The 23,170-nt window shown below is 40.1% G+C and overlaps 1 protein-coding gene across 2 annotated transcripts in view; it reads left to right on the forward strand.

Moving 5' to 3' along the window:
* LOC117315367 (LHFPL tetraspan subfamily member 2 protein-like) overlaps nucleotides 1-21,794 on the forward strand; it is a 38,036-nt gene extending 16,242 nt beyond the window's left edge. The window contains exons 1-4 of one of the 2 annotated variants that reach the window (XM_033869524.1): nucleotides 1,017-1,087; nucleotides 5,055-5,942; nucleotides 16,778-16,891; nucleotides 20,598-21,794. In XM_033869524.1, the coding sequence (XP_033725415.1) occupies nucleotides 5,504-5,942; nucleotides 16,778-16,891; nucleotides 20,598-20,740 (696 nt within the window). In that variant the 5' untranslated portion in view covers nucleotides 1,017-1,087; nucleotides 5,055-5,503 and the 3' untranslated portion in view covers nucleotides 20,741-21,794. Of the gene's footprint in view, nucleotides 1-1,016; nucleotides 1,088-5,054; nucleotides 5,943-16,777; nucleotides 16,892-20,597 lie in introns of those variants that run through there. The other variant, XM_033869522.1, reaches the window with a different exon arrangement.
* The last annotated feature ends 1,376 nt before the right edge of the window (nucleotides 21,795-23,170 follow it).

Here is a 23,170-nt window from a genome sequence, read left to right on the forward strand (position 1 = left end):
TGGCTTTTAGGTTCTGTTTAAGGGAGTGTGTGAATGATTAATTGACCTGTGAGACAGGTAAAAGTGTCAATGTTACCTGTGTGTAGGTTTTTCCCATCTGTTGACATATATATAAGCTCATGCTCAGGTGAGAGTAAATGTAGAGAATATTAACTTAACTAGTTCTGCCAAGAAAGATGTAATGAACAATTTCAGATAGCATACAAGTTACACTTTATATATTGTACAGATTTATATGAGACCGGTTTTGATAGACTATTTTACTTTGATATCAGTCATAAGTTTCAACCTAGATCAAAACAATTATTAATAGGCAGGGGTTGTATTGTTTGAGGAAATGTTTGAACTAGCTAGTAATAAGGAGATTTCGATCACTCTCTACTTTCACACTGGTGCACAAAATCTAGCTTACAATTAAGTTGATGAACTAGTAATGATGTAAATGCTTATTTCATCGATATATTAGCGTCCCTTAAAAATTCTCAAATGACCAAGATTAGTATTTATTTCTGTGACTTGAATCAAGAGTTTCTTCCCCCTCTTGAGCCTCTCCAAAGTATACAGACACCAGCTAACAAGAGGATATATACATCTCAATGTTCTGATCAAGATTTATTAAGATTTTTGTCCATCACAGCATCATCAGCTTCTGTCTCCTCTTGAGCCTCAGTCCTAGACACTAGCTGACAAGGTGAAGGATTGACATCTCTACTTTCTGCCCCTACAAAACTCCCAAATGATCAAGATGAATAGTTTCTATCCCTCCAAAACTCCTAAATGACCAAGAAGATGTATTTATTTCTGAAGGTCTTATTCAAGAGTTTCTGCCTCCTCTTGAGCCTCTCCCTGCCACCAGCTGACAAGGTGAGGGTTAATTGACATCTCAGTGTTTTGTCTATCCCTACAAAACTCCCAAATGATCCAGATTAAGTGTTTTACCTGCGAGCTATATATGAGCTATTTGAACAAAGTGGGTTGTGTCTGAATCCTGCTACACACACGACTGCTAGTTTTCATCAACAATAGAGCAAGCAGACTGAGCTGGTGTGTATATGCTCCGTGAAATCAACAGGTGTGAAATTTACAGGTAATCAACAGGTGTGAAATTTACAGGTAATATCAAGGTATATACAGTGTTGGAAACATTATACATATTACTCTGTGAATACAGATTTCGATAAAATTACAGATTATGTAGATTTAATGGTGAAAATGTGAGAAATCTCACTGATTAACATTGATTAAATATAATTAATTGAACGACCTATGACTTGACCTTCAGGACGATGTACCTGTATACATGTATATATTGTATACATATATAATTTTGACAAAAATAATTGTTTACACTCAATGATATATGGGGACTTCACTGGTCAACCTGAGCCTCTATAATGCACTGCTGTAATAGGAAATTTAAAGGGGCAATACAAATTACTCTTCATGGGTTGCGCCCAAAACTAAATTATCTCTCCATCTTAAGGCAAACTTATACTTTTACACTGCTGTAGTCTGTAGTCTAGAGCAAAAATTAAGTTCACTAGTGTGTAGAGTTAAGTTTCTATAGCAAAATATCTAGATATACAGTGTAAATCGGGGATATATAGCCAAATGGAGATTGTGTTACGTAATTCTGATTTCAAACCGAACAGTGTACATTTGTATTTGTGCGATCATTTGTCAAGTCCTGAAAGTTTTTCTGTTGAAGATTACAAACCAAACGTCTGGTGTATGTATTACATTAATATGATGATCATGAGCAGTTACATATGACATATATCATTTAATTACTTTACATACAGATAAAAATATACGTCTGTTGGCGAGAGGTCATTTGAAGGGTAGATATGTAAATAAAAATTATGTGGCTAAGACTAGATTTGTTCACTAATGAGCCTATATCTGAATATCATTATGTAATTCAAGATTGTAATTAGTAATGTTTATATATAGGTTATTTATCCATTTATAAACCCTATCTGCTCTTTATGTAGGGTAATTATAATAAAAAGGTTGGGGAACGCTTATTGGAGAATCATTTATTTATTACATTTTTACCAGTGAAATATCAAAAATTATTCATTCTATAAAAGTGATACTTTTCACTAGTGAAAAATATCACTTTTGCTGATTTGACCAATCAAATTAATGATTAGAAAATACGAAAATAATTGACCAATCAGAAAGCCCGACATATATGTCAGCACCTAGACAAGGGGAACTACTTTGTTGTTTACAAATTATCGCTGTAGGCCTAGTTGGCATACGGGGTAGGTTTTTCGCTGATAAAAAATGTAATAAACAGAATATCTAACAGTGTCTTCAGTAATACCAAATATATTTCACTCGTGTGGCTAATATTTTGATATTTTTCACTCGTGCTACGCACTCGTGAAAAATATCATAATATTAGCCCCACTCGTGAAATATATTTGGTATTACTGAAGACACTGTTAGATATCCTCTATATATTCTAAAATGATGTTTGTGTAAAAATGAAGAATGGGGCTTATTTGTAGCAGCAGGAATGGAATAAAGTGATGCTTGTGCAAAAATGTTAGACCGGACGGAAGCACCATGCCAGCTGGCAGGTGACCCCATACCTTTTCACGTTTAATCCGGGAATCAAACCCCGGCCGTCCTTGGTGAAAGGCCAGTGTGTTACCACTGTGCCACCTGACCACTCGGGCCATCATTGGCTTATTTGTAGCAGGGATGGAGTAAAATTAAATTATGTTTGTGTGAAAATGAAGAATGGGGCTTATTTGAAGCGGGGATGGAGTAAAATGATTTTTGTGCAAAAATGAAGAATGGGGCTTATTTGTAGCAGGGATGGAGTAAAATTAAATGATGTTTGTGTGAAAATTAAGAATGAGACTTAATGTACTACATCCCTGTTTGTACAGACACTGGGCCGTTATTGTATATATGTACTTGTATCTTGATTTATAATTGCACTTTGCTAAGATTTTTGCCATTATCAACTCAAATAGTTTGAACTCGCACTTATTTTCTGAAGCATTAATTAATTATTTCATATAATTCGAACAGGTTGATCAATACCTATCTTCTTTTGTTTGAACTGACCGCAGGTTTACATCTTATGCATACAAATATTTTAAGAACATATTTTTCTCTTAAATGAGACTGCATGGAGAAATTTGCCTGGTACTGACTATATATAGCTCTTAAGGCTGGTGGTTTTTCTCCGGGTACTCCGGCTTTCTTCCACCTCCAAAACCAGACGGGAGTGGCATGTCCTTAAATGACCCTGGCTGTTAATACCAAACAGTACGTTAAAAAAAAATTAAACCAAAATCCAAAATAAATGAAATAATTTTGCTGGCTGATATATTAATTGTTATACATTGAACAATGTCCGAGTTATCATGCGATTCACCTCGAGCGTGTTTATTCAACAAATATACAAATGAACCAAATTCACAATAAATCAATGATTTATTTATTCACAATAAATCAATGATTTATTTATTCACAATAAATCAATGATTTATGTTTTAATCAAATCACTATAATTCATTGAATAAAACAATTGATAATTAGATGCAATTTAAAATCTGGAGGAGTTGAAATTGAAACAGGGATGTTCAGTCTTGTGATATATCATTGGAAGTTTACAAATCATGATTGGAGCTGTGTTTGTCGCCGAATAGACTTGATTCCCTTCTGTACTATGCCTCATTCAACTCCACATCAATAGACCATCATTATCAATTACAGAACAAATTACTCGGCCAATTTATTGTAGAGCTCCAGCCCTCTGAATGGAGGTGGTTACACCTCTGTATGTAACAGCCCAATTCCTCCTTTATCGGGATAATTGAGCTGAAATACGGTAAAGTACCATGATCATTGATTCCCTAAAAAGATTGATAATACAATTGATGTAAAAACAAATTTCTTCAGTTTTAAAGTTTTACAAGTACCACAATATTTTAACAGTCTTAGATAGCATTAAGGTTATTTGTAATTGCTACTTTTCACAAAATGCAATTTATTTGGGATAGAGTTATCTCCCCTAAAATACATTTCCCTCTTTGTTTAGTTATTCTGCGTGATAAGGGAGGGGGGGGGGGGGGGGGGGGGGGAGGGGGTATTTTAATATCAATGCATGATCAGATGACCCTTTAAAGCAAGCAATTTCAGAAGTCAAATAAGTATTTCTCAGAAATATGTGAAGAGTCACAGCGTGTCAAAAAGACACGTCCCTTTAACCCAAGTGACGGATGAAATTTTAGAGTCAAAAACAATACTGTACTCTCATTAGGGTCTTGTAGACGCCCTGTAATGTGTTTACAGGTATGATTTTAAGTTGAAATGTAGTTACTGATACTTTTTTTTCAGACACCTTTCTGTTCTAATTGTTCTACTGTACTTAATTGAATTTGTAATTTGAGGTATTACTTAAAAAAAATAATAATTAAATTATTTTGTTTTACTATGATATGCATGAATGTATATATATTTCAAGCAATTTTTCTTATTATTTTTCTTCTTTTTTTCTCTCGTCTTTACTTTAGGTGGGAGGGCTCTGTTTTTTTTTTTGTTTTTTTCACTTCTCCTTTCAGTTCTTTTAAAAACAGACACTATAGATATATATATATATAATTACAACGTGCATGAAACTTCTATTAGGCTTTAATAAATGTATGAATAATTATCATTCCTTATATATGCGAGAATATGTATGTAAGTACATATATGTTGTGAAGATGTTACAAAGTGCACTGTTTATCATGTACATGTATCATATATTGTATTGAATTAAAAAGATAAGTTACAACAAAAAATTAAAAAATTTCAAACAGTTCCATGATTTTAATAAATAAAAAAATTGATATAGTATTAAAATAATCCTGTCTTTATTGATATTCAATCTTTGATTGGTGTTGAAGTTGAAAACAATCTTTTATCAAAAATATCAAATTTCATGGCATATTTACCGTAAACTTTGCTAGCATTTTCCTTCATGCACTCAAATGTCTTTTCCAAACTTTCTTTTGTTTAGATATCTTTTGTTTTATGTTTTTCAGAGTTCGCTATTGAACATGTTTTGGATTGGATAGCAGAATGACTCATCAGGGCTGATGGCTTTCATGTACCAGGTTGGCAGAATAGAAAGTCTGGATAATGGAACACATCCTAAAATGAATGGACTGAATTGATCTTCATGGTTGTTGAAAGCATTTAAATGTCACAAGCTATTCAAATCATTATGTTTGGAGTGTGTTCAGAGTTTAGATTAGAAATCTAGTATCTACCAAGGAATAAGACGCCTCGTTGCTTTATATACAGAAGATGCTGTTAGAAGATTTTTGCGTCACGATTTTCTGGGATTAAATTCTACGAAGTGATTTCACGTTTGAATCTGGACATCTAAATCATATACAGCACATGTGGACACAATTATAGATTTTTTTTTTGTCGTAGTAATTTTTTTTTTTATATTTATATAAATTATTGTGATTACGAAAACATAAAGATGTGTTACGTGATCATCACATGCCGTTCGATGGGATGGACTTTACTGTCCATCGCCGTTGCGTTAATCATCGTCACATCAGTTGTCTCCCCTTACTGGCTGATCGGAATACCAACAAGTTACGGACTTGAATCACAAAATGAGAGCGCTCAACGGACTAGAGAAGAATTCATTCCAACGGTTGGAATATTTAATCGGTGTCGAAAGTTACAGAGAGGATTAAGTCTAATGAAGCGTGAAAATTGTGCGACATTCGTGACAGGATACACGGATCCGGATGACGATTTCCCACATGCTTGGAAGGCAGCTCTAGTGTTCTTCGCCTTGGCAGGATTACTGCTAAGTTTTTCCATGATCCTGGCTGTGTTGAGTTTGTTTGTGAGATCATTCTTCGGAAAAAGTATATTCACCATAGCCGGCCTTGTACAGAGTATAGCAGGTATGAAAAAAAAAATTGATTGTCTTAACTCCGTAATGGATAAATTCTTTATTCATTTTGTTTAAATTTCAATGAAATGATTAAATTCCACTTAACTTTAAAGTATTAATGCATTAATTATTCTTTGTATTGATTTAGATAGATATATCAGTTTTTGGTCTGATTTATATATCTAGCAATAATTTGAAGGCTCTGTTCGATGTTAAACTCATCAATGCACTGCTGGCAGCTATATATGTTTTGTTTTCTTTGAAAAACTTATTCTTTGGAGACAAAGAACTCACATTCAAGGGACAGATGAGTCTGTCACCATTGTTGTGTTGATTATACTAAGACAGATAGTAGGTACATGTAGATGTACATTTAGAAACTAGTAAGGATCCTGTCCATACGTACCCGGGCTATAACTCCTTCTCTCTTCCTCTCTCTCCCCCAGCTCTCTCTCTCTCTCTGTCTCGCTCTTTAACCTTCAAATTCTCTCTCCCTCTTCCTCTCTCTTTCTCCTTCCCTCTCATTCCCCTCTCGCTTTCTCCTCTCTCCCTCTATCTTCCCTGTCTCTTTCTCTTTCCCCTTTCCTCTCTTTCTCTATCTTTTTCTTTCTCCCTCACTCTCCGCTCTCTCTCTCTCCCTCTTCTCTTTTTTTGTTCTTTCTCCTCTTTTCCTCTCTCTTTCTCCTTCCCTCTCTCTCCCCTGTTCTCTTTCTTACTCTTTCTTTCTCCTTCTCTCTTTCTCCCTTGTTGTCCTCTCTCCGTCCCTCTCTCTTTTCCATCTCTCTCTTTCTCTTAATTTGTCCTAGTTCTCTGTCTCCATGCCTCTCTCTCTCTCTCCCCCTCCCTCCCTCTCTCCCTCTCTTCCTCCCTCCCTCTTTCTCTCCCTCATTATCTCTCGAGATCTCTCTCTAAGTGGACATCCTATCACTATAGACTTAATCACTGAGTCTGAGTCAGTTTTGGGAAATTTCTAGATCTTTTAATTTGCTCTTAATCATTATGAAATTATGGTGAACTCCACTGAAATATAAGAAGCAACTAGCAAAAAATGCTAGATGGAAAAATAAAATCTATGGCAAATAATCAGTTCCATTTAACCTGTTTATACTTGTCTGAAGAGAAGATCATTTCCTTTTGTATCTCAGATTTCTGGACACAATTCAAAATACGTCATACTTATAGCTTTGAGACCACTGTAACATGTACTGAAGATGAATTGGCACATGGTTCCCAGGATCTTAACCACTGGTCCTGATATAATGAATGATAGGATTGTTGTTACAGTGCAGACAAGTAGACAGACAGTTTCATTGATCTCAGGGGTTACTAGGTGTTGTGTTCCAGTGTGATGCCCAGATATAGATACGGTTTATATAGATGATGGCTGTCTATTTAGCTCTTGTACAAATTATAACAAATTACAGCTTTCTTGCTTAATATTGTTCATACATGATTTTAATTAAGATTAAAGATGTATATTGAGCTATCTATGAGCATATATAGGTATCTTGACTGTCAAACAGGTGTATATAGGGGTCTGGACTGTAACAGACATGTATAGGGGTCTGGACTCTCTAACAGGTGTATATAGGGGTCTGGACTCTCTAACAGACATGTATAGGGGTCTGGACTGTCTAACAGACATGTATAGGGGTCTGGACTGTCTAACAGACATGTATAGGGGTCTGGACTGTCTAACAGACATGTATAGGGGTATGGACTCTCTAACAGACATGTATAGGCGTCTGGACTCTCTAACAGACATGTATAGGCGTCTGGACTCTCTAACAGACATGTATAGGGGTCTGGACTCTCTAACAGACATGTATAGGGGTCTGGACTGTCTAACAGACATGTATAGGGGTCTGGACTGTCTAACAGGTGTATATAGGGGTCTGGACTGTCTAACAGACATGTATAGGGGTTTGGACTGTCTAACAGACATGTATAGGGGTCTGGACTCTCTAACAGACATGTATAGGGGTCTGGACTGTCTAACAGACATGTATAGGGGTCTGGACTGTCTAACAGACATGTATAGGGGTCTGGACTGTCTGACAGACATGTATAGGGGTCTCGACTGTCAAACAGCCATGTATAGGGGTCTGGACTGTCTAACAGACATGTATAGGGGTATAGACTGTCTAACAGACATGTATAGGGGTCTGGACTGTCTGACAGACATGTATAGCGGTCTGGACTGTCTAACAGGTGTATATAGGGGTCTGGACTGTCTAACAGACATGTATAGGGGTCTGGACTGTCTAACAGACATGTATAGGGGTCTGGACTGTCTAACAGACATGTATAGGGGTATGGACTGTCTAACAGACATGTATAGGGGTCTGGACTGTCTAACAGACATGTATAGGGGTCTGGACTGTCTAACAGTCGTATATAGGGGTCTGGACTGTCTGACAGACATGTATAGGGGTCTGGACTGTCTAACAGACATGTATAGGGATCTGGACTCTCTAACAGACATGTATAGGGGTCTGGACTGTCTAACAGTCGTATATAGTGGTCTGGACTGTCTAACAGGTGTATATAGGGGTCTGGACTGTCTAACAGACATGTATAGGGGTCTGGACTGTCTAACAGACATGTATAGGGGTCTGGACTGTCTAACAGGTGTATATAGGGGTCTGGACTGTCTAACAGGCATGTATAGAGGTCTGGACTCTCTAACAGACATGTATAGGGGTCTGGACTGTCTAACAGACATGTATAGGGGTCTGGACTCTCTAACAGACATGTATAGGGGTCTGGACTGTCTAACAGACATGTATAGGGGTCTGGACTGTCTAACAGACACGTATAGGGGTCTGGACTCTCTAACAGACATGTATAGGGGTCTCGACTGTCTAACAGACATGTATAGGGGTCTCGACTGTCTAACAGACATGTATAGGGGTCTGGACTCTCTAACAGGCATGTATAGGGGTCTGGACTGTCTAACAGGTGTATATAGGGGTCTGGACTGTAACAGGTGTATATAGAGGTCTGGACTGTCTAACAGACATGTATAGGGGTCTGGACTGTCTAACAGACATGTATAGGGGTCTGGACTGTCTAACAGACATGTATAGGGGTCTGGACTCTCTAACAGGTGTATATAGGGGTCTGGACTGTCTAACAGGCATGTATAGGGGTCTGGACTCTCTAACAGACATCTATAGGGGTCTCGACTGTCTAACAGACATGTATAGGGGTCTGGACTCTCTAACAGACATGTATAGGGGTCTGGACTCTCTAACAGACATGTATAGGGGTCTGGACTGTCTAACAGACATGTATAGGGGTCTGGACTGTATAACAGGCGTATATAGGGATCTGGACTGTAACAGGCTTATATAGGGGTCTGGACTGTCTAACAGGTGTATATAGGGGTCTGGACTGTCTGACAGGCATGTATAGGGGTATGGACTGTCTAACAGACATGTATAGAGGTCTGGACTCTCTAACAGGCGTATATAGGGGTCTGGACTCTCTAACAGACATGTATAGGGGTCTGGACTCTCTAACAGACATGTATAGGGGTCTGGACTGTCTAACAGACATGTATAGGGGTCTGGACTGTATAACAGGCGTATATAGGGATCTGGACTGTAACAGGCTTATATAGGGGTCTGGACTGTCTAACAGGTGTATATAGGGGTCTGGACTGTCTGACAGGCATGTATAGGGGTATGGACTGTCTAACAGACATGTATAGAGGTCTGGACTCTCTAACAGGCGTATATAGGGGTCTGGACTCTCTAACAGACATGTATAGGGGTCTGGACTGTCTAACAGACATGTATAGGGGTCTGGACTCTCTAACAGACATGTATAGGGGTCTGGACTGTCTAACAGACATGTATAGGGGTCTGGACTCTCTAACAGACATGTATAGGGGTCTGACTCTCTAACAGACATGTATAGGGGTCTGGACTGTCTAACAGACATGTATAGGGGTATGGACTGTCTAACAGACATGTATAGGGGTCTGGACTGTCTAACAGGCGTATATAGGGGTCTGGACTGTCTAACAGACATGTATAGGGGTCTGGACTGTCTAACAGACATGTATAGGGGTCTGGACTGTCTAACAGACATGTATAGGGGTCTGGACTGTCTAACAGACATGTATAGGGGTCTGGACTGTCTAACAGACATGTATAGGGGTCTGGACTGTAACAGGCTTATATATGGGTCTGGACTGTCTAACAGGCGTATATAGGGGTCTGGACTGTCTAACAGACATGTATAGGGGTCTGGACTGTCTAACAGACATGTATAGGGGTCAGGACTGTCTGACAGACATGTATAGGGGTCTGGACTGTCTAACAGACATGTATAGGGGTCTGGACTGTCTAACAGACATGTATAGGGGTCTGGACTGTCTAACAGACATGTATAGGGGTCTGGACTGTCTAACAGACATGTATAGGGGTCTGGACTGTCTAACAGACATGTATAGGGGTCTGGACTCTCTAAAAGACATGTATAGGGGTCTGACTCTCTAACAGACATGTATAGGGGTCTGGACTGTCTAACAGACATGTATAGGGGTATGGACTGTCTAACAGACATGTATAGGGGTCTGGACTCTCTAACAGGCGTATATAGGGGTCTGGACTGTCTAAAAGACAAGTATAGGGGTCTGGACTCTCTAACAGACATGTATAGGGGTCTGGACTGTCTAACAGACATGTATAGGGGTCTGGACTGTAACAGGCTTATATATGGGTCTGGACTGTCTAACAGGTGTATATAGGGGTCTGGACTGTCTGACAGGCATGTATAGGGGTCTGGACTGTCTAACAGGCATGTATAGGGGTCTGGACTGTCTAACAGGTGTATATAGGGGTCTGGACTCTCTAACAGGCGTATATAGGGGTCTGGACTGTCTAACAGACATGTAAAGGGGTCTGGACTGTCTAACAGGTGTATATAGGGGTCTGGACTCTCTAACAGACATGTATAGGGGTCTGGACTGTCTAACAGGCATGTATAGGGGTATGGACTGTCAAACAGACATGTATAGGGGTCTGGACTGTCTAACAGCCATGTATAGGGGTCTGGACTGTCTGACAGACATGTATAGGGGTCTGGACTGTCTAACAGGCGTATATAGAGGTCTGGACTGTCTAACAGACATGTATAGGGGTCTGGACTGTCTAACAGACATGTATAGGGGTCTGGACTGTCTAACAGACATGTATAGGGGTCTGGACTGTCTAACAGACATGTATAGGGGTCTGGACTGTAACAGGCTTATATAGGGGTCTGGACTGTCTAACAGGTGTATATAGGGGTCTGGACTCTCTAACAGACATGTATAGGGGTCTGGACTGTCTAACAGACATGTATAGGGGTCTGGACTGTCTAACAGACATGTATAGGGGTCTGGACTGTCTAACAGACATGTATAGGGGTATGGACTCTCTAACAGACATGTATAGGGGTCTGGACTCTCTAACAGACATGTATAGGCGTCTGGACTCTCTAACAGACATGTATAGGGGTCTGGACTGTCTAACAGACATGTATAGGGGTCTGGACTGTCTAACAGGTGTATATAGGGGTCTGGACTGTCTAACAGACATGTATAGGGGTCTGGACTGTCTAACAGACATGTATAGGGGTCTGGACTCTCTAACAGACATGTATAGGGGTCTGGACTGTCTAACTGACATGTATAGGGGTCTGGACTGTCTAACAGACATGTATAGGGGTCTGGACTGTCAAACAGCCATGTATAGGGGTCTGGACTGTCTAACAGACATGTATAGGGGTATGGACTGTCTAACAGACATGTATAGGGGTCTGGACTGTCTGACAGACATGTATAGCGGTCTGGACTGTCTAACAGGTGTATATAGGGGTCTGGACTGTCTAACAGACATGTATAGGGGTCTGGACTCTCTAACAGACATGTATAGGGGTCTGGACTGTCTAACAGACATGTATAGGGGTCTGGACTGTCTAACAGAGATGTATATGGGTATGGACTGTCTAACAGACATGTATAGGGGTCTGGACTGTCTAACAGACATGTATAGGGGTCTGGACTGTCTGACAGACATGTATAGCGGTCTGGACTGTCTAACAGGTGTATATAGGGGTCTGGACTGTCTAACAGACATGTATAGGGGTCTGGACTCTCTAACAGACATGTATAGGGGTCTGGACTGTCTAACAGACATGCATAGGGGTCTGGACTGTCTAACAGAGATGTATAGGGGTATGGACTGTCTAACAGACATGTATAGGGGTCTGGACTGTCTAACAGACATGTATAGGGGTCTGGACTGTCTAACAGTCGTATATAGGGGTCTGGACTGTCTGACAGACATGTATAGGGGTCTGGACTGTCTAACAGACATGTATAGGGATCTGGACTCTCTAACAGACATGTATAGGGGTCTGGACAGTCTAACAGTCGTATATAGGGGTCTGGACTGTCTAACAGGTGTATATAGGGGTCTGGACTGTCTAACAGACATGTATAAGGGTCTGGACTGTCTAACAGACATGTATAGGGGTCTGGACTGTCTAACAGGTGTATATAGGGGTCTGGACTGTCTAACAGGCATGTATAGAGGTCTGGACTCTCTAACAGACATGTATAGGGGTCTGGACTCTCTAACAGACATGTATAGGGGTCTGGACTGTCTAACAGACATGTATAGGGGTCTGGACTGTCTAACAGACATGTATAGGGGTCTGGACTCTCTAACAGACATGTATATGGGTCTCGACTCTCTAACAGACATGTATAGGGGTCTGGACTGTCTAACAGACATGTATAGGGGTCTGGACTCTCTAACAGGCATGTATAGGGGTCTGGACTCTCTAACAGGTGTATATAGGGGTCTGGACTGTAACAGGTGTATATAGGGGTCTGGACTGTCTAACAGACATGTATAGGGGTCTGGACTGTCTAACAGACATGTATAGGGGTCTCGACTGTCTAACAGACATGTATAGGGGTCTGGACTCTCTAACAGGTGTATATAGGGGTCTGGACTGTCTAACAGGCATGTATAGGGGTCTGGACTCTCTAACAGACATGTATAGGGGTCTCGACTGTCTAACAGACATGTATAGGGGTCTGGACTCTCTAACAGACATGTATAGGGGTCTGGACTCTCTAACAGACATGTATAGGGGTCTGGACTGTCTAACAGACATGTATAGGGGTCTAGACTGTCTAACAGACATGTATAGGGGTCTGGACTGTAACAGGCTTATATAGGGGTCTGGACTGTCTAACAGGTGTATATAGGGGTCTGGACTGTCTGACAGGCATGTATAGGGGTATGGACTGTCTAACAGACATGTATAGGGGTCTGGACTCTCTAACAGGCGTATATAGGGGTCTGGACTTTCTAACAGACATGTATAGGGGTCTGGACTCTCTAACAGACATGTATAGGGGTCTGGACTCTCTAACAGACATGTATAGGGGTCTGGACTGTCTAACAGACACGTATAGGGGTCTGGACTCTCTAACAGACATGTATAGGGGTCTGACTCTCTAACAGACATGTATAGGGGTCTGGACTGTCTAACAGACATGTATAGGTGTATGGACTGTCTAACAGACATGTATAGGGGTCTGGACTCTCTAACAGGCGTATATAGGGGTCTGGACTGTCTAACAGACAAGTATAGGGGTCTGGACTCTCTAACAGACATGTATAGGGGTCTGGACTCTCTAACATACATGTATAGGGGTCTGGACTGTCTAACAGGCATGTATAGGGGTCTGGACTGTCTAACAGGTGTATATAGGGGTCTGGACTCTCTAACAGGCGTATATAGGGGTCTGGACTGTCTAACAGACATGTAAAGGGGTCTGGACTGTCTAACAGGTGTATATAGGGGTCTGGACTGTCTAACAGACATGTATAGAGGTCTGGACTGTCTAACAGGCATGTATAGGGGTATGGACTGTCAAACAGACATGTATAGGGGTCTGGACTGTCTAACAGCCATGTATAGGGGTCTGGACTGTCTGACAGACATGTATAGGGGTCTGGACTGTCTAACAGGCGTATATAGAGGTCTGGACTGTCTAACAGACATGTATAGGGGTCTGGACTGTCTAACAGACATGTATAGGGGTCTGGACTGTCTAACAGACATGTATAGGGGTCTGGACTGTCTAACAGACATGTATAGGGGTCTGGACTGTAACAGGCTTATATAGGGGTCTGGACTCTCTAACAGGCGTATATAGGGGTCTGGACTGTCTAACAGACATGTAAAGGGGTCTGGACTGTCTAACAGGTGTATATAGGGGTCTGGACTCTCTAACAGACATGTATAGGGGTCTGGACTGTCTAACAGACATGTATAGGGGTATGGACTGTCAAACAGACATGTATAGGGGTATGGACTGTCTAACAGCCATGTATAGGGTTCTGGACTCTCTAACAGACATGTATAGGGGTCTGGACTGTCTAACAGGCATGTATAGGGGTCTGGACTGTCTAACAGGTGTATATAGGGGTCTGGACTCTCTAACAGGCGTATATAGGGGTCTGGACTGTCTAACAGACATGTAAAGGGGTCTGGACTGTCTAACAGGTGTATATAGGGGTCTGGACTGTCTAACAGACATGTATAGAGGTCTGGACTGTCTAACAGGCATGTATAGGGGTATGGACTGTCAAACAGACATGTATAGGGGTCTGGACTGTCTAACAGCCATGTATAGGGGTCTGGACTGTCTGACAGACATGTATAGGGGTCTGGACTGTCTAACAGGCGTATATAGAGGTCTGGACTGTCTAACAGACATGTATAGGGGTCTGGACTGTCTAACAGACATGTATAGGGGTCTGGACTGTCTAACAGACATGTATAGGGGTCTGGACTGTCTAACAGACATGTATAGGGGTCTGGACTGTAACAGGCTTATATAGGGGTCTGGACTCTCTAACAGGCGTATATAGGGGTCTGGACTGTCTAACAGACATGTAAAGGGGTCTGGACTGTCTAACAGGTGTATATAGGGGTCTGGACTCTCTAACAGACATGTATAGGGGTCTGGACTGTCTAACAGACATGTATAGGGGTATGGACTGTCAAACAGACATGTATAGGGGTATGGACTGTCTAACAGCCATGTATAGGGTTCTGGACTCTCTAACAGACATGTATAGGGGTCTGGACTGTCTAACAGGCATGTATAGGAGTATGGATTGTATCAGTATCCTATACTGAAACGAAAAAGAAACGCAACATGGAAAATTGTGATTAATTTTGTATTAAATATACATATCTGTATAAAAATCGCGGAAATAAACATGCACCCTGCCTAACACCCATACCAATCTTCAAAATCACCCAAGTGTGACTAGAGACCTATGCACTTCCGGCGCGGTAAAAACATCAAAAACCGTGCCTGTACAAACATATGCGTTCTTTTTTCATTCAAACCAGTATCAATTCATCACTAACATTGAGCCACATCATCGCCAATACTTTTGCAAACAATAATTCCTTTTACAATTATGCCACGGTTATCAAAGGTTGATAGAGGACGTGCTATAGCGATGCTTCTGGCAGGGAACACGCAACTTCACGTCGCTCGACAATTCAGAGTTCACAAATCGACTTTTAGTCGATTAGTTTCACGTCTTAACGCAACAGGAAGAGTCGATGACCAGCCGAGATCAGGACGTCCACGCGTAACGTTGCGACGTCAAGATCGGGTTCTTAGGTTGGCACACCTGCGTAACAGGAGATTAACGGCCGCTGAAACGGCAAGGAATACGATTGGTAATCATAACCGTCGAATTCATCCCCAAACAGTGATCAACAGACTGCGTGAGGCTAATTTGCGTGCAAGGCGACAGTACATTGGTTTACCAATAACACCGCAACGTCGAGCACGTCGTATGCAATGGGCAACGGCACATATGCCCAGACGTTTTCCTATGAGACGTTGGAGGTCTATGCTCTTCACCGATGAATCTCGATTCACGTTATTTCGAGCAGATGGCCGTCAACGTGTGTACCGGCGTCGAGGCGAACGTTTTGCTGACGCCTGTGTTTTGGAACACGACCGATTTGGGGGTGGATCAGTTATGGTTTGGGCGGGAATCTCCCATGGTTTGAAGACGCCTTTGGTGATAGTCAATGGGAATTTAACGGCCGTACGCTATCGGGATGAGATCCTTAGGCCCCATGTTGTGCCGTTTGTTAGGCAGCATCATCTAACCTTTCAGCAAGATAACGCGAGACCACACGTTGCAAGAGTCTGTAGAGACTTTCTTGCGACACAGAACATTGTTCCTATAGATTGGCCTCCATATAGCCCCGACCTGTCCCCAATCGAGCATTTGTGGGATGAATTAGATAGAAGAATTCGAAATCGCCGTAACCCCCCAAATACCCTCCCTCAGTTAGCAAATGCACTCGTCCAAGAATGGAATAACATTCCAATACGGAAAGTCAATGCCCTGATGAACTCAATGCAACAAAGAATTAGAGATGTGATAACTGTTCGAGGAGGACACACACGATATTAGGGCACGGTTTCAAAACTGCTGCCATTTCAACTTGGATTCACGTAGGGTACTACCAATCATGACCTTCTAGCAAAGTGACCTGTTCTTAAAAATCTCTAAACATTTAAAGGATGTTACATCAATATTCAATATTAACTATTACATATGAAATTTAAACATAATGCTCACAAGTATTATTTTATTAAACCTACAATTTGAAGTTGCGTTTCTTTTTCGTTTCAGTATACTTTCATTTTCCACCTATTTCATATAAGGTCTTAATTAGTATCCTGCTTTCATTTTACAGCTATTTTATTTGTGTTGATATTTATTTCAGGTTTACTAAGTGTCCTTGGACTGGTGGTTTATCCAGCAGGTTGGGGATCAGACAGGATAAACAGACTCTGTGGAGAATATGCCAATCCATACATCATTGACCGATGTGAGCTAGGTAAGGATCTTAAACTGGTTAAAATCTGTGGACAGTTGACAAACATTGACACTAGCTTCATTGCCTTGACAGACATTGACACTAGCTTTATTGCCTTGACAGATATTGACACTAGCTTTATTGCCTTGACAAACATTGACACTAGCTTTATTGACTTGACAGACATTGACACTAGCTTTATTGACCTGACAGACATTGACACTAGCTTCATTGCCTTGACAGACATTGACACTAGCTTTATTGCCTTGACAGACATTGACACTAGCTTTATTGCCTTGACACACATTGACACTAGCTTTATTGCCTTGACACACATTGACACTAGCTTTATTGCCTTGACAGACATTGACACTAGCTTCATTGCCTTGACAGACATTGACACTAGCTTTATTGCCTTGACACACATTGACACTAGCTTTATTGCCTTGACACACATTGACACTAGCTTTATTGCCTTGACAGACATTGACATTAGCTTTATTGCCTTGACAGACATTGACACTAGCTTTATTGCCTTGACATACATTGACACTAGCTTTATTGCCTTGACAGACATTGACACTAGCTTTATTGACTTGACAGACATTGACACTAGCTTTATTGCCTTGACACTAGCTTTATTGCCTTGACAGGCATTGACACTAGCATTATTGCCTTGACAGACATTGACACTAGCTTTATTGCCTTGACAGACATTGACACTAGCTTTATTGCCTTGACACACATTGACACTAGCTTTATTGACCTGACAGACATTGACACTAGTTTCATTGCCTTGACAGACATTGACATTAGCTTCATTGCCTTGAGAGACATTGACACTAGCTTTGTTGCCTTGACAGACATTGACACTAGCTTCATTGCCTTGACAGACATTGACACTAGCTTTATTACCTTGACAGACATTGACACTAGCTTTATCGACTTGACAGACATTGACACTAGCTTTATTACCTTGACAGAAATTGACACTAGCTTTATTGCCTTGACAGACATTGACACTAGCTTCATTGCCTTGACAGACATTAACACTAGCTTTATTAACTTGACACACATTGACACTAGCTTTATTGCCTTGACAGACATTGACACTAGCTTTATTACCTTGACAGACATTGACACTAGCTTTATTGCCTTGACAGACATTGACACTAGCTTTATTGCCTTGACAGACATTGACACTAGCTATTGCCTTGACACACATTGACACTAGCTTTATTGCCTTGACACACATTGACACTAGCTTTATTGCCTTGACACACATTGACACTAGCTTTATTGCCTTGACACACATTGACACTAGCTATTGCCTTGACACACATTGACACTAGCTTTATTGCCTTGACAGACATTAACACTAGCTCCATTTCCTTGACAGACATTGACACTAGCTTTATTACCTTGACAGACATTGACACTAGCTTTATTGCCTTGACAGACATTGACACTAGCTTTATTGCCTTGACAGACATTGACACTAGCTTTATTGCCTTGACAGACATTGACACTAGCTTTATTGCCTTGACAGACATTGACACTAGCTTCATTGCCTTGACAGACATTAACACTAGCTTTATTGCCTTGACAGACATTGACACTAGCTTTATTGCCTTGACAGACATTGACACTAGCTATTGCCTTGACACACATTGACACTAGCTTTATTGCCTTGACACACATTGACACTAGCTTTATTGCCTTGACACACATTGACACTAGCTTTATTGCCTTGACACACATTGACACTAGCTATTGCCTTGACACACATTGACACTAGCTTTATTGCCTTGACAGACATTGCCACTAGCTCCATTTCCTTGACAGACATTGACACTAGCTTTATTACCTTGACAGACATTGACACTAGCTTTATTGCCTTGACACTAGCTTTATTGCCTTGACAGGCATTGACACTAGCATTATTGCCTTGACAGACATTGACACTAGCTTTATTGCCTTGACAGACATTGACACTAGCTTCATTGCCTTGACAGACATTAACACTAGCTTTATTGCCTTGACAGACATTGACACTAGCTTTATTGCCTTGACAGACATTGACACTAGCTATTGCCTTGACACACATTGACACTAGCTTTATTGCCTTGACACACATTGACATTAGCTTTATTGCCTTGACACACATTGACACTAGCTTTATTGCCTTGACACACATTGACACTAGCTATTGCCTTGACACACATTGACACTAGCTTTATTGCCTTGACAGACATTGCCACTAGCTCCATTTCCTTGACAGACATTGACACTAGCTTTATTACCTTGACAGACATTGACACTAGCTATTGCCTTGACAGACATTGACACTAGCTTTATTGCCTTGACAGACATTAACACTAGCTTTATTGCCTTGACAGACATTAACACTAGCTATTGCCTTGACAGACATTGACACTAGCTTTATTGCCTTGACAGACATTAACACTAGCTTTATTGCCTTGACAGACATTGACACTAGCTTTATTGCCTTGACAGACATTGACACTAGCTTTATTGCCTTGACAGACATTGACACTAGCTTTATTGCCTTGACAGACATTGACACTAGCTTTATTGCCTTGACACACATTGACACTAGCTTTATTGCCTTGACAGACATTGACACTAGCTATTGCCTTGACAGACATTGACACTAGCTTTATTGCCTTGACAGACATTGACACTAGCTATTGCCTTGACAGACATTGACACTAGCTTTATTGCCTTGACAGACATTGACACTAGCTATTGCCTTGACACACCACTGGATGACCAGGTTTTGAAATGAGACAGTCTGGCCTGTTTTATGTATTCAGCAAAAGCTGAAGCACTATAGGGGATGCCCTAGGGGCATTTCTCTCCATCTCCAAACATCAACTCTGGGGGAAAATGAAGTTTAGCTGTCTTTAATTAGTAAAAGGACAACTCCCATGAAATTGGGGGCCGTGGTGGCTGAGTGGTTAAGGTGTCCCAACACTTTAGCACTAGCCCTCCACCTCAAGGTTGCTAGTTTGAAACCTACTTTAGGCAGTTGCCAGGTTCTGGCCTTAGGTATGTGGTTGTTCTCCGAGTACACCGGCTTTCCTCCGAGTACACCGGCTTTCCTCCACCTCCAAAACCTGGCACGTCCTTAAATGACCCTGGCTGTTAATTGGATGTTTAAACAAAACAAATCCAATGAAATTATAAGATGTCCGAGCTCCTCCATGAGTTAACAGTAATGAGTAAGGATTCACAGAAGAGCAGTTAACAGTGGAAGGTAGTGGATTGGGGACGGGAATTAAATTGCACTTGATCTTACTTTGAGAAGGGAGACAACTCTCTTAAAATGATCACTACATGCACAATCCATCCCAGGTCCATCACCAATTACATTTCAGTGTTAATTCTGACAGTGAGGACAGAGGTACAAATTCAGCATCACTGGTCCATCCTGCAAGTTTGGGTTCATAAGAAAGATAGCTGTCAAATGAAACTGAATTATTAGTATCTTAAACACTAAGGAATAGGTACAATGTAAAAATTCAAGAAATTTAGATCAGCCATTCTGGCAAGAATATGTAGTCACCTGAATATCTATTTTCCCAAAGATGACATCTATTGACCCTGGGCCATCAGACCTTGGTTTTTCTTCCCCCCGCCGTGATAGCATTACTTACTTTGTAACATTTTTCTTTTAAATGATTTTTTTTTTCTTTATTAACAGGATGGTCGTTTTATTTGTGTGTCGTCGGAACAGTCCTTGTGTTTCTCTGCTCCATTCTTTCCATCCAAGCGGATCATTCCACTACAAGCAGAAAAGTTGAAGAAGAAGTGCTGGAAGGAAAAAATCTCATATGTGTCATATAAAATCCTTAAAAAACCCCGAAAAACTGTATGTGTCATAGCTTGTAAAGATTTAACGTAAATATAGCTATATAGATAAAATTAGTACGTATTCGTGTGTGTGTTTTTTTAATGTTATACATTTTTCATCAATTTCATACATTTTTGTGTTGTATATTTTTCAATTATTTAGAGCAAGTTAAGAATGATTGTTGGGACACCTGTACTGTCCATACCATTGTTTTTGTTGGTATCTCTTGTAATGTATCTTTATATGGCAATAAAATAGTGTGGTCTTCTTAACGAGATAATGATTTTAACTTAGGGTTGTGCTCAGACTGGAAAGACTTCAAAAATGTTGGTGTCTTAAGCAGATAGTATTTACTCTAAACCTGGGTGAAATCTCGAGCTGGATAGACTTTACACTATAAAATGTTAGTGTCTTAAGCAGATAGTATATACTCTAAAACTGGGTGATGTCTCCAGCTGGATAGACTTTACACTATAAAATGTTAGTGTCTTGAACAGATAGTATATACTCTAAAACTGGGTGATGTCTCCAGCTGGATAGACTTTACACTATAAAATGTTGGTGTCTTGAACAGATAGTGTTTACTCTAAATTTTGATAGCCTGTACTATATATATATAAGGTTGGTGTTTCTAGCTAAATAGTAGTTACTATAGATTTGAGTTGTGTCATGAGCTATATTAAGGTTGGTGACTTGAGCTTGATAGATTTTGCTAATTGTATATCATGCTAAAGAGAATTCATTATAAATGAAGGTTGTGTCACCTGCTATATAGTGGATAAAATTTACTATAAATCTATAAATGTGGTGTATCGAGCTGTACTGATTTCTATCCCAAAATTTAGTACATAGCTTTCTATTTTAGGCAAAGGGAGATAACTCTCATAGCTTCTTGTCACAGATTATCTGCTCCATTATAATTTTTCCAATATTTTTCTTGGTTTATTTTTGTTTTTAGTGGGTGTTTACCACTAATTCTATATTTTGTCATAACAAATAAACTCCTAAACTGACCAATCACTGACATGTTTTTGTGCTATATATTTTGTTTAACATATTATCATATGTAATGTCCAATATTTGATGTTGAATACATTCTGTTTTATTCAAATGTTTAAAGCTAGAGTGAAGTCAAGATGTGATATACAGACAAAGTCATACCTGTTTTTGTAGCTTTTATTTACCTTCAAGGTCAAAATCAGCGTAATATTCAAAGTCAATGTCAAACAATCAGGGTCACCAACATTTAAAGTGATTTGTTTTTCATCAGCTCTAAAATGTATATGCTATATATAGCTTATGATAACCATTACCTGTGGACAGAGATGTGCTAATAACTAATATGGTAGCTAATCTGAGGTTAAACCATTATAGAACAATCAGCTGATTCATTTCAAGGGTGTTTACATTGTAATATAAGGAGCGGCTGATGTTATTCTACTCATTGTATGTATACCTCCTGATAAAGTGGGACAAAGGGAAGTAACTCTGGAATACCAAAGGGAAGTAACTCTGGTATATCAAAGGGAAGTAACTCTGCTATACCAGAATACCAAGCCACTGATGGTAACAGGACTATATCCAAACTTTTAGTTCATGCTGAGTTGTACTAAAGACAAAATGTATTACTTCTTTACAAACAAACATACATACATTTCCTACTTAGCCTGTGTAATCATTTACCTCTGAACGGACAAAATCTGATGTAAAATTACCTATCGAAGTTTACAGCACAAGCTGATTCTTCCACAGTAGTAAACTTACCCATCAAAGCTTACAGCACAATCTTGTTCTTCCATAGTAATAAAATTACCTATTTAAACTTATACAGCACAATTAGGTTGTTCCATAGTAGACCCTAACCTCTGGTGAAGGTGTATGGTTTGATACTCCTTACCCACATTGGTTTGTGTTTCTAGGAAATCTGAGAACCGGGCCGTTCTATGATGGCATATGGTTGTACTGTGGGGCAAGACACATTACTCAATTTCCTTGTATAGCATGTGACTGGCCTTGTGCATGTTGTCCAGTGAGGTAGTCACCAACTACTACAATGAAATCCTGCCTCAATATGACCCTGGCTGTTCAAGGGGAGATAATATTGGTAACAAAAAAAAAACATTGTAGGAACCTCGGAGACCATTTACTGTATAAACCTGATGTAATGTTACCTAAAGAAACGTACAGTGCAAGTTGGTTCTCCCATAGTAGGAAACTACTACTACTAAAGGTCTCCAAACCCACAATACATGTTTGATAATTCCATAGATTGTCATTGAAATACCTACCATAGATTGTCATTGAAATACCTACCATAGATTGTCATTGAAATACCTACCATAGATTGCCATTGAAATACCTAACATACATTGTCATTGAAATACCTACCATAGATTGCCATTGAAATACCTACCATAGATTGT

This window comes from Pecten maximus, chromosome 17 (genome assembly GCF_902652985.1).
Source record: "Pecten maximus chromosome 17, xPecMax1.1, whole genome shotgun sequence".
NCBI classification, from domain to species: domain Eukaryota; kingdom Metazoa; phylum Mollusca; class Bivalvia; order Pectinida; family Pectinidae; genus Pecten; species Pecten maximus.